The following is a 12,500-nucleotide window of genomic DNA, read 5'->3' as shown; positions in this document are numbered from 1 at the left end:
CAAAACGCTCTGATTTATATACCCTATGCTAGAGTAAACTGCTTAAATTGAAAACCATACCCTTCACAGCAGCACATACCTATATAGCCCATATATGGCAGTACCCCCCCCCCCCCCCCCCGCCCCGGGAGATTTTCTCTTCTGTGGCAAGATTCTAGAACATGTCAATCAATCAACTTTATTTAAAACACGGTAAATGGCTCAGCAAGCTGCCGTGCAAGAATTACAAAATATAAGTGCTAAAAATTACAAGAATTACAAGAATTACAAGATATAAATGTTAAAACAACTAATGAACTACAATTGTAGGTATAACTTAGCGCTAAATATTGTTTATTGTCAAAGAAATTTAAACAATTTTAATAATTAGTAACAAGTTACTATATAATAATACGAAACAAGCCATGTAAAAATGTGCCCTCACGATGTAAAATGTGTCCTAGGATATTGCACGTTTAAAGCTTGCAAGATCCCTTATCTCACGTATTTGATTTGACAGTTGGTTCCAAGCATTTGCACCTCGATAAGAGAAAGAACGTTAAAGTAAATTACTATATACGAAACAAGCCATGTAAAGATGTGCCCTCACGATGTAAAATGTGTCCTAGGATATCGCACGTTTAAAGCTTGCAAGATCCCTTATCTCACGTATTTGATTTGACAGTTGGTTCCAAGCATTTTCACCTCGGTAAGAGAAAGAACGTTAAAGAAAATTCGTTTTAGGTAGCGGTAATTGGAAGTCATAGTTCGGAGCTTTCAAGTTATAATTGTGAACTTCTGAGGTTCTATGAAAATACTCATGAAGATACGTCGGACAGTTATTATTGAATACTTTAAACATCGTAATAATTAACAAGTTCCTTTTAAACATGTGATATCTCACCCATATCTAGAGGTTGAACTAAATGATAAACTTAGATGGAAGGATCGTATAAAATAATAATGCGAACGGGATGATAGGCCTTAGAAAAAAAGCTATTGGTTTTGTACAGAGAGAACCAAGAACTAAGTCGTGTTACATGTAATCTTGGTCAGGCATAAGCTTGAGTACGCATCTGTTGCCTGGGATCCACATTGCAAATGTGATATTGATACATTAGACAAGGTGCAAAGAGCAGCAGCCCGGTTTGTACAAATGACTATAACTGTTCATCCAGCGTCATTTTAATGCTAAGTAAATAAATTGGAACTTTGAAGTCTTAAAGAAAGGAAGAGAAGATATCGCTTTTTAATGTACAAAAGAAAAAGAAAACTAAAGAAAACAAAAACCCGGTATCTTGCTAGCATTTGACACAGATGCTTCACTGTTTCGCGAGTAAACACGCCGCGGTTATTTGATCACGGCGCCCGCTGAATTCGATGTCACTTTCGATTTTGCGATTTATTTGTGGAGCCAAAAGTAGATACAAAATTGAACGTAGCGAAACTCTCCCAAAATGTTTTTCGCTGATCGTAACTTTGTATATTCGCAGTTCAAAATTAATGTTGTTTTCATGTCGTAAATTTTATTGCTGATTGCAAAATATTTTATTCTCGATCGACCGTCCTTTTTTATATTTTTTTCGCGCTGCGCCCCAACTAACTGAACTCCTGGAAGAGGCTACTTCCTTTTGCCTTGCTCTCTTCCTTACATAGTTTTCTCTAGTCTTCTGTTATTCTTTTGGTCACTGTTTTCCTACCAACTCCCACACCCTACCCTGCCTTTTTCCTCTTTTTCCTGTAGCAGGCCTCAATCTCCTTATCTAAAAATTGAATTTGCTGGGAAGATTGAATTTTATGACTACTGTGTGATTTAACATTTCGCCAGCAACATGTTCGTACTTTCCCATGAATGCAAGCATATTCAGTGTGCACCTGGGTTTTTATTTGAGGACGTTTTAGTACAAGTGAGTTGCCCTTTTGATCAAGAAATTAACTTGATATTGCCTTATCTAAATTGGTTGAATTTATTGTTCCTTTGCAGGAGAAGATTTCCAGGGATGTGCTCATCCTGCACAACTACTCAATTTACTCTGCCCCCTAAGAGGCAAAAGATGACTGGATATGTTCCAGCCAAAGCATCTTTTACGCCCAAGGAGACCTGGACGCACGACTTCTGTGTCTTGGCAAGACAAGATGAAAATGTTACTCCCTCAAGGCCCAGGGTTCATAAACTTTTAGATGCTGGTCTTGGAAAGGCACGACTTTCAGTTCAAAAGAATGCAAGCCACAAAGAACTAAGTACAGCGCTGGAAAATCATTTTCCTAAAGTAGCTGGGGGGTTCGAATTTCTCTGTGCTGATGGAGGAGGAGGTGGACAGAGACAATTGTCTCTACTCTATCCTGGAGCCTTCGGGTATACAGTGCCACATTTGCGGGAGCGCTTTGGTCAGGCTGTGGCCTACATCCGCCCTCTCCAGACAGATTTAGACGAGAGTCCTTTGAAGCAAGAGGTGAGTGACACTTATGCAGTCTATAGCAGTTACTCATAGTTGCACCACAGAAAAAGGTGTTCTTGTTTCACGTTTGACTAAGGGACCAGTGTAATTAACTTATTTGTTAATATGGGTTTTTTTTCTTTGCAAAAACTGACCATGAAATGTACACTAAATGAAAATAAAATTTAACGTCTTTTTGCAGGTCGGACTTACCCCAAAGGAAGATTGTGTGAATTGTGGACTCTGTATTCCCATGGCAATGGTTAGAAACCACCAACAGGAATGCCGAGGTGGATCCTCAAGGTAAATGTTTTGAAAATCATCTTGCATCCTGGATATAGTAATATTAAGGTGGGATAATAACCAGAAATGTATGGATACACCTATAGCTTGAACATATAATAAGGTTATACATTTCTATTGTTTACTGGGGTGTTTATGACAGTGCTGCATGTATTTTAACAGTTTACTTAGAGTTATATTTTTTCCCAAGTAGTTTAACATTTAACAGTTGCTGCTTTGCACATAACATGGTTTTTGCAATCAAGATGGAAAATAACAGTTACACAATGTTGTTGTAAGTTACATGTAACACAATGTAATGTAGTACAGAGTTCAAAAGTCAACAGAGTTTTTGTTTTTCACAGGTAAAGTTGACAGAGATGATGTACCAAACGTAAGTGCGTTTGTCAGCTTTTTTGGATACCCTCTGTGAGCTTTACAATGAGCCATGCGTTATTTTAATGCAGTTTATAGCCAAGAGGATATGAAAATGCAATTGTGATTTTTATGATAATATATTTTTGGAATGTGCTAAATTTCTAAAAGATCTATTGTACTTGTAGGTTGGAGATTTTCAGGAATGCGAAGCCAAAGTGCAACAGCAAGATGCACTAGGGTAAATGCTGTGAACAAAACAAAATTGTGTTAAAAAATGCTCTTGCTGTAAGGTTCCATTTCAGAATGGCTGTATGAGAAACAACGTCATCTTCATTAACTGCAAACCAAAAAAAATACATGTTAGTAAATTTGTCAAACCCGCAAACTACTTGGTCCTGTGAATGTGTAGTGTCAATAGTCAAAATGAACATCTCCAATGCAAGTGCATCGCTGCAAACCAAAACTCACCTTTATTTCAAACAGAACCCTTGATTCTAATAATTTATAGGACGTTTAATTTACAATGCCTACCAGGAGAAATGTGTAAAATATAAACATATAGCCATCCTGCTTTGATAGGCAGCACTGACAATCTTTTAGCCTCAATTTCATAAAGAATGTCAGATTTGATACTGCCCTCTTCGAGCTACAGTGAACAGCCTTTTTGTCTAGACCAACCGTCGCATTTTTTTACGTAATTCAATTACGTTTAGTTACCTCCGCAAACATATCAAGACGCTTTATGCAAAACAGGTTGTTATTGAGTAATCGTCGCATCAAGACTTGTTTTCCACTAAAACAGTAAATGGCCGTTTTTATACTAGAGACGCATAATTCGTCTGGGACAAACTTGGGCAAACATTTTTTCTGCGTCTGTTAAATTCGTCTAGTGTAAAGACGGGCACGGGACGCATTATGCGTCTGGACGAAATATCTACTTTAATGCGTCTTTGAAGACGCACTAAACTGGATAGTTCGTCCAGACGAATTATGCGTCTTGCGCCCGTCTTTATACTAGACGAATTTAACAGACGCAGAAAAAATGTTTGCCTAAATTCGTCCCAGACGAATTATGCGTCTCATATAGTTCGTCCCGTCTTTACACTAGACGGATAACATGAGAGACGCATAATTCGTCTGGACGGATTATGCGTCTCTAGTATAAAAACGGCCAATGTTTCGTTCAGTTTCACTGGTTAAGCCTTTTCGTTCATTCAGATTAAAATGACATATTCTTACCGTTCGACAGGACTGATTTCTCATGTTGACCGAACAAAATTTTCGTGGTTGGTCTAGGCAAACCGAAATGTCTCAATTCCGCTTGAACAAACGCGCGAAAAAGTTTGCCGATCACGGCAGCTTGAAATTGGTAGTAATGATGACATGAAGTTGTCGAAATGTCATATAAATTTTAAATCGTTAATTTTCCTTTGGAAACGGTTTCACAAATCTTTCTTCGCTGGAAAGTATCAAAAGAATGCGCGTACATGTAACTGCACACGTCGCTGTAGATAAGAAATTTTCCTTTATCTTTGTACTCAATTTGTTGCCCAGATTTTAAAATTTTCTGGAGGAGCATGGCCCCAGACCGCCCTAAACGAAGGGGCCTAGCGGCCCTTGTTGATGCAGTCGGCTAATAGACTTGAACCAGCTGCCTACTTCAAATGTTATTGAAAACACTGCACGATATTAGTTTGACTACACTTTTACATGGCATGTACTGAACGTTTATTTTCAGCGAAGTCACTTCAGCAGCTACATGTACTACCTCAAGCAAGGTAAGCCTGATTGTCGTCAGAGATAAACCATCAACTATACCCCATAATACTTATAATACCATCATCATCATCATAACAATAAAGAACAATAAATTTCAAAAACACATGATTCCAGTGTTGATAATCTGGGCACTCTTATTCAATCACTCGTTAGGTTTTCACGAAATACTTTCTCTGGGTATGCCTCTTTCTAAACAGGCTTGCCAGTAACAAATATTATTATGTTGCCATGAAACAAGCACATCATCATTTCCTTCATGGATTTGGACTAATCTCTGACTTTATGCAGGAGCCATGCATGGTATTGAATGAAGTGTTCCCAGTGCATGACTTAGAGCAGTGCAAACAAGCGTGGGAGTCCTCTTGAGGGGATATGAGCGAGGCAGTGGCTAAGCTGGGTGGCTGGATTGATGAAGGTATTGATAGCAAAAAGCCCGAAGATTTCTTTCAAATTAGATATGATAATAATTAACAAATTTATTAGCAAATTCTCAGAACATACATTGGGTAGATTCATCTGAATCATTGTTTAACATATTCGCAACGGAAACAACTGTATACCTGGACGGTTGCAACCTTGAAACTCCAAACTTTGTGCTTTTTCATATGCCTAAACTTAAGAAGCTGTAACTAGTTACCATTGGAAATGAAACTCCGTATAGTGGTTGACTTGTAACACACTGTAGGTTTTTTTAATTTACCTAGATAGGGACCAGACAGTGACTCGGTCGGTTAGAAATGGTGTTTTTGCCAAACTCTTTAGGGGAAAATGAAATTGGGAGAAAGCTTTAGGAATATTTCTCATATGTTCTCCTCTTTTCACTTTCAGATAGCCGAGAAGGTGACAAAGAGCAACCTATCATTGCAGGGTTTTCGGAGGAGAAGCAAAATGGTTATTACAAAATGTTTACTTTGATTTTTTTCTAATCTGTGACTCTAGAAGTACATGTTGCAGTAGCAACACCCTTTTTCCAATAGGGTCAGTAGAGATTCTGAGGGGGAGGGATAACCAGGCATTTTTAGTAGAAAATGTTTTTTTGGGCGGGGGAGGGAGGGGGTGGAAGACTGGTACCAAAAGAACCTCCATGGGTGGAGCATGGATCCTTTCTGCAACAACTGAATGGGTAAAAAAAAAAAAAACATGGGTTGAGCCAAGAGCAGGCAGTAGTTGAAACATTTCTATTTCTTGTTGTACACGACCTGAACAGGAAACCATATGCAGCACAGATATGAGTGCAGCTGAGATCTAATTCTTATCGTGACGAAGTGGTTGCCCACTCAGTTTATTTCAGTAAACAGGATGCAAATATCACTGCTCATGCAGCTGATGCACATTTATAAAGACCCAAGACTAGATCTGACTAAACCTCTTAATGTGAACTTTGTCGGTGAACATGGAGCTGATGTTGGTGGAATATTTCCACGAAGCAATATCAATCTTAAGCAAGGTGAACACTCTCTACAATATTCAGCTATTTGGTGGGCAAGATGGCCATTTACTTCCCTTGTATGGGGTTGATGCAATCTCTTCAGGTTGCTTCGAAATGGCTGGCAACAGGAGCCATAATCGGGGATGGAGACCGTAAGTATTGGGATCCGCGCGGAACCATGATATGGGACAATTTTTCTATTTTTAGAACAAATTGCGCCATCCTGACGTCATATATCTGCGCGGACTCACGCACAATTCGTGGGTTCTCGCGTGGATGTTGTCCTCTTGCGTAATCAAATGGCGTGATAATAAAATGGCGGGCGAAAGTTGCGATTTTGTACAGTGATGCCAGGGGATAACAGCTGTGAATAAATTGATATGGAAGTCGATAGCTCTGTTAAAAGAGCAAATGATTTAAATTTGGAAGAAGTCAGCTCAGCCACACAACAAAAGAGAGTGAAAACGGTGTTTAAGACACTCTGGGATGACACGAACAGTGAGAAACCCTTTCAGGTACGTGGTACGCAAGTCGATTAATTAAATTTGTTGCTTTTAGTTTAATTCACGGCATCGGTTTTCACGCTCTTTCCCGGGCTTTCTGGACTAAAATAAATTAACACCCAATATACTTCAATTATGTGCAGGTTGGTAAGCTTAACCTTCGTGAACACATTCTTGCCAAGAGCAACGAATTAAGATCTCTTGAAGCCATCGCGTCAGATCTCCAGGATCCCAGAGTAGAGGCTCGTGTCGAGGTTGTGGAAAGAAGTGGAAAGCCATCCCTGGTTGTCGTCAAGAAACGGAAAGCCTCTCTCTCTGACGACGTGCCTTTTGACGACGTGAGACTCGTTGTTGATGCAAATGGTGAATATCGTTTGTTTGTGTACCACTTTGAGCTCGTAAGAAGGGGCACAATTAATATTAATCAGCCGGGACAACTGAGAAATGCAATAAACGAAGTCGTCGAGAATCGTCCTTGTCCTGGAGTGGACACTAGGATAACTGGCCAGCAGGATTATCTGTCCTCAGAAGTAGAAGAACAGACCCTTCCTTGGCACAGAGTTTTGTCAAGAAATTGCGCGCGATTGATAAAAAATGCCCAATGTGAGAGTGGAAGAAAGTGTCGATGTTGCTACAAAACAGAACAAAAACTGTCAGAACGCTTAAACCAAAAGAAGTCTCTGACTGAAGAAGACGTAAGGAGCAGACAATCTGTGTCATCCAAAGTTCGCTTCTCTTGCCTCAGTCCAAAGAGCCAAAGTAAGCGATTGAAAAATATGCGGCAATCAAGGAAAAACATGACAAAGCAGGTCAAACGGTACAGAAAGAAGTTCTCTGTTTTAATGTCTGATACACATAGCTCTGACTTGGACAAATTGATGGAGCGAGTTGAATCTACACCCATGGGAAGAAAGGAATTTGAAAAATGTGTGGCAGAAGCTGATAGTTTACGACCCGGTGCAGGGCAAGTCTTGCGTGAGATATGGGATTCGGACAAAGTGAATTTCCGAAAAGATCAGGCAAAAAACGGTAAGTTTTAGAAGGTGTGTAATTTGATCTACATGCTTCAGGATACTCCGAAATGCAAAATTGTAAATTGGTCAGAAGATGATAAGAAATTAAGTAAGAGGAATTATCAGTAATTTTGCGTGATAATCAGTAACCAAATAACTTAAGGGGCTGTGTGAAGGATACGGGAAGAGAAAAGTTCACACTTTGGCACAAATATATCTGATCATCTCTGGTGTGTTTTATAAACTTCACTGTTCCAGACCACCACCCTCGCCCCCCTCCTCTCTTCCCCTGCATAGGGCTTTGTATTTCTCACTTAGGGTGTTCGGGCGAATGTCAGAGGAAAAGAGGAGAAAATATAAATAATTTCTGTACTTTTTAAATGTGTTGTATCTTTCAAGAGGGTTAAATAGCTTGGGCCAGGCCACTGGTCCCCTTCAAGGGTTTAGTCACAATTTCTTACATACTTCCCTCTCCGTTTTATATGGAAGTCCTCTCAGGTGTTCAAGAACACTAATAATTTTATAAGCTTTGTACAGTTCAAGGAACAAGGGGAAAAAAAAAAAAAAAGCTTTCGAGAAGGGAAGCACTACTTTTGGCTGGCAGCCAATAATTGATCAATATTACAGGGATCAAGAGAGATCTGCAAAAGGTCTGGGTAGGCGTGTCCCTGGTCTGAGGTATAGCTATGTGCAACGTGACTGCTGGACAAGACTAAATGTTATGCCTGCAAAGATAATGCAGGTAAGAGAGGGAAAATTATGATAAATTTATAGAACTTTATGGTTCTATTCCTTAGCTTGAAATTGACTAAAGAATGATAATTTATGTCATATATACAGATCCTGGCAATAATTAAGGTTCAAATATTTACAATTGAGATGAAGCTTCCATTTTTATGAATGGAACAGTGATAAGTGGTTTTGTCTACTTTTACATTCTACAGCAACGTTATATGATTGCAGCCTTGGAAGAATATGCAAATTTGAGTAGTGAAGGCCCAGAGAAAACTGATGTTGTGAAAGAAACAGCAAGGTACCTACAAGCATGCCACCACATTTTTGAAAAGGGAATCCTTAGCCATGTGTTTATAAGATCCAATGAGTCAGCTGTATTCAAAAACATACAACAGGGATGGAGATATTTCGAAGAATGGGCAGAGGAGCACAACAACACAGGTATGCTTACATCAAAAACTTTATTCAACAAACTGTATTAAGTCATTTGTCCATTAAAAAAGCAATCAAAAGATTAAAAGTCAAACAATGGGTCACTTCACCTGGCTGTCATTATGGTTGAAAATGAAAGCTAGTCTGTTTGATGAGGAAGTGATTCAAATGTTTAACATTCAACATTTTGGAATCAACTTCAATTACATTCACCTTTTTTCATTAGAGCTCCTTTTTTATTTGGCCACTTGAAAGTTACACTTTCATTGGATTACCAACAACTGTATGCTAGTTAACCAGTAAACCAGGCCATAATAAACACAACACCAAAATACAGTTGTAATTAAAATGATAGACATTCTTATAATTAACAATTATTCGCTGAAGTGGAGATAAATATCCACCACTTTCACTGACACTGAGGTGTATATACCACACAAGCTGAATAACTAGCAGCCCAAAGAGTAACTTTATTTGCGATAATTTACCAAGAAAAGCCATTTTGTTTTTCTTCGGCTGCTCAGAGGTGAATAGTACTTGGTTAATCACCTCCAAGCTAGCCAATCAGCATGCTTGAAAAGTACTATTCACCTGTGTGGTATATAATAATTACTTTTACAGTGTATGTATATTTACAATAATTTTCCCCTTGATCTGATTCCTCACTCCTAACTTTTTGGGGTGACAAACTGGGTTACATCTAAGTTTTCCTTTTAATCTTTGCAGAGTATGTTGACAACTCCAAACGAGCACGTGCAGCAAAGTTTTTAGCATGGCAGGTATTGCTGAATAAAGATTAACTTGTTTATTAAAGTGCCTATAACCCCAAAATATTTTTTTCGCTTAAATAACTCTTTGCACCTGTTTGAAAAGCATTGCGCCTTTTTGCACCTTTTTAGCCCTAATCTTGACTTTTTACAGGCTGTAAAAGTTACGAAATCTGACCATCATCTGTAACACGACCGAGCAAGTAAGGGGTATGGGTCTATTCCTGGGTTGATGTCACAAACTTATTTGCATGCATGTTTACAAAGACTTAATACGATGTAAATCAGTCTGTGACGTCAACCCAGGAATAGACCCATACCCCTTACTAGCTCGGTCATGCAAGAGATGATGGCTAGATTTCGTAACTTTTACAGCCTATAAAAAAGTTAAAAGGTGCAGTTTGTTTCGAACAGGTGCAAAGATTTATTTAAGCGAAAAAAATATTTTGGGGTTATAGGCACTTTAACATTATCTTGTTTACTATTTTTTAAATGTGCATTTAAAAGATCAAACTACATCCCTCCTGGTCCTTGGAGGGAAGACGAGTGTTCCCTTTGATGGGGCAATAGTATATATAAACAGTAGCCTCCATTTGGGGCGAAAATATTGTAGGATATTTGTCCGCGGACATTATCTGCTCCGAGAAGCGAACAGCTTTCGGAGAGCACAGCTTGAGGAAAACTATGAGCTTCGAGGAACGGATAATGTCCAAGGACAAATACCCGAGAATATTTTCGCACCAAATGGAGGCTTTCATGTTTATTATCCTTCAAATATTTTTCGCAACGCGAGTTGTTTTGACAATTGGGGGATATTCTCGGATATCCCCCAGTTTTAGCTGGGTGATATTCGGTCAAGTGACGTGTTTAAACCAATTGCGTGCGAGTGAAAAGATTTGATGAATTATTTAACAAATAAAGAAGCCTAAGCCGTGTATTACACTGTGATAAAACACGACAGGCATTTGAGAACACTTGTTTAATGATTAAAGACCCAAAGTAATGATTTTATAAGCACAGAATTGACCTAAAACAGCAAAATCCTTGTGACACTGCTCCTTTAAATAAATGGCATTTCTTATTTAGCTTGCCTTTTCTCTCCCTCTAGACATTTGACCTTCAAAGAGTCATGGTCTTTGGATTTAAACAGTTCTCGTCATACTTCTTTGATAATTTTCCTGGATACTCTTTGTCTCCATTGCGGCTCTCAATAAGTCGACTTGAATCCCTGTTTGGCACACTCAAGTTCCATGCCCATGGTTCTCAAAGTGCAGGGAATTATGGGTCATCTCTTGGAAGGGTTCAGTTGAGACAGGAGCTGAAGGTCACTGCTAGAGCCACAAGTCATGATCAGAAGGGCTACAGGGACCAAGAGGTCCTTATATCTGGCCCTACAAATGTGTCCACATTGAACACTGTTTATCAACAGCCTTACATTGAAATCATGGCACATTTTGTTCCTTATGGTTATCAGGGTGTTAAAGAATTTATTTTTCCCTCCCAAATTTCTCAAAGCACTTTTCAGGGTAGGCAAGGTAGCTCTGCATGCACCCTAATAGCCCTTGTAATGGGTTTTAAGTTCTCCTCTGGGTTGATTGGTGAACCAAAGAAAGTTCTTGAAGAGGGGTGGTTTGGTCATGTGGTTTCAAGTATTTCTGGGGGCAATAAAATCTTTGATGAATGCTTTTCTGCTGCAGGAGTTGGTGGGCTTGATGTAGAAGATGCATTCAGCTCTGTTGGAGATGATCTACACCTCCTTTCTTATGAGGATCCCAAAGATTTTTTTATTACTGGTAATAACTTCCAGGATGTCATTTCAAATGTCAGGGAACGGGCAAGCATGAAACAGAAATCAGTTGGCATCTTTGTGTCTGTTGGGAGGACAGTAGTAATTTTAGTTTGGGAAAATGGGGCATGTGCAATTTTTGATAGCCACAGGCATTTACAGTATGGGTGTATACTTTCCCATTCCCTACCATCCAAAGAAAACGAGTTAATATTGTGGCTAGCCAAGACATACCAGAAGTTTTACAGCACCTCGATACAGTATGCCCAAATCACTTGGGTGGAGTACAACAGATAATGTGCCTCTGTCATTTCAGAAAAAAAGTACATTCAGTACAGTTAAAAACTGTTGTGTGGCTGAAGTTGAAGTAAATTGATTTCTCCTCCAAGCATTTCATTTTGTTAGTAGATAACAATTCTTGTCATAAAATCTCATTTCAGCCTGGAATTTTAATTTTTTAATGAAATGCTGTGTCTTTTTTAAGCTGGCTGCACTTTGGCATTAGTCATTGGTCACCATTTACATAGGAACAAGAAAATGTGACACCAAAATATATTAATTGTTATAAATAGTCTTTTAAAGTCATTTGACTGCACATATTAAAAACTTTTCTTGATCCTTTATTTATTACATATTTAAAATGGTATGTACTGGTGTGCATGTAACTTACAAAACTTGAGCCATACCTGAGAACTACAGATATTAATTATGTCTTTGTGCTATAAAGACATGCAGTCCTTTGATGGGTCTTTCATTGAATTCATACAATATATTGAGTGCAAGTTTCAAGTTCAAAATAACATTATTCTATCACTCAGACACATTTTTTTGGTTAATTTTTCTGCAGCTCTAACAGTTACTGAGTTGGAATACCAATGTACCTGATAAGCTGAGTACAGCTCTCAATAAAAAGATCAAAGACCTCTTCAAGCTGTCACTTTGGTTATTCTTTTGTTATATTACTTACTATTGTTTTTCA

General features: G+C 38.6%; 1 protein-coding gene across 6 annotated transcripts; it reads left to right on the top strand.

Moving 5' to 3' along the window:
• Positions 1-434: 434 nt before the first annotated feature.
• Positions 435-12,478, top strand: LOC137996463 (uncharacterized). Of its 6 annotated transcripts, none has more exons than XM_068841896.1 (12): positions 435-688; positions 1,964-2,432; positions 2,620-2,720; positions 3,065-3,093; positions 3,263-3,315; positions 4,816-4,855; positions 5,145-5,271; positions 5,685-6,800; positions 6,932-8,977; positions 9,695-9,747; positions 10,844-11,528; positions 12,369-12,478. In XM_068841896.1, the coding sequence occupies exons 9-12, from the start codon at positions 8,698-8,700 to the stop codon at positions 12,404-12,406; spliced, it is 1,056 nt and encodes a 351-aa protein (XP_068697997.1). In that variant the 5' UTR covers positions 435-688; positions 1,964-2,432; positions 2,620-2,720; positions 3,065-3,093; positions 3,263-3,315; positions 4,816-4,855; positions 5,145-5,271; positions 5,685-6,800; positions 6,932-8,697; the 3' UTR covers positions 12,407-12,478. The 6 variants fall into 6 exon arrangements, with proteins under 6 accessions (XP_068697997.1, XP_068697992.1, XP_068697993.1 ...); XM_068841894.1 differs by lacking the exon at positions 12,369-12,478 and having other exon boundaries at positions 450-688; positions 6,932-7,817; positions 8,746-8,977; positions 10,844-12,349; XM_068841893.1 differs by lacking the exon at positions 12,369-12,478 and having other exon boundaries at positions 450-688; positions 6,932-8,543; positions 8,746-8,977; positions 10,844-12,348.
• The last annotated feature ends 22 nt before the right edge of the window (positions 12,479-12,500 follow it).

The sequence above is a fragment of the Montipora foliosa genome, chromosome 3 (assembly GCF_036669935.1).
Source record: "Montipora foliosa isolate CH-2021 chromosome 3, ASM3666993v2, whole genome shotgun sequence".
NCBI lineage: Eukaryota > Metazoa > Cnidaria > Anthozoa > Scleractinia > Acroporidae > Montipora > Montipora foliosa.
Note: the sequence above shows the minus strand (reverse complement) of the source record. Positions and strands in the feature narration are given on the sequence as shown.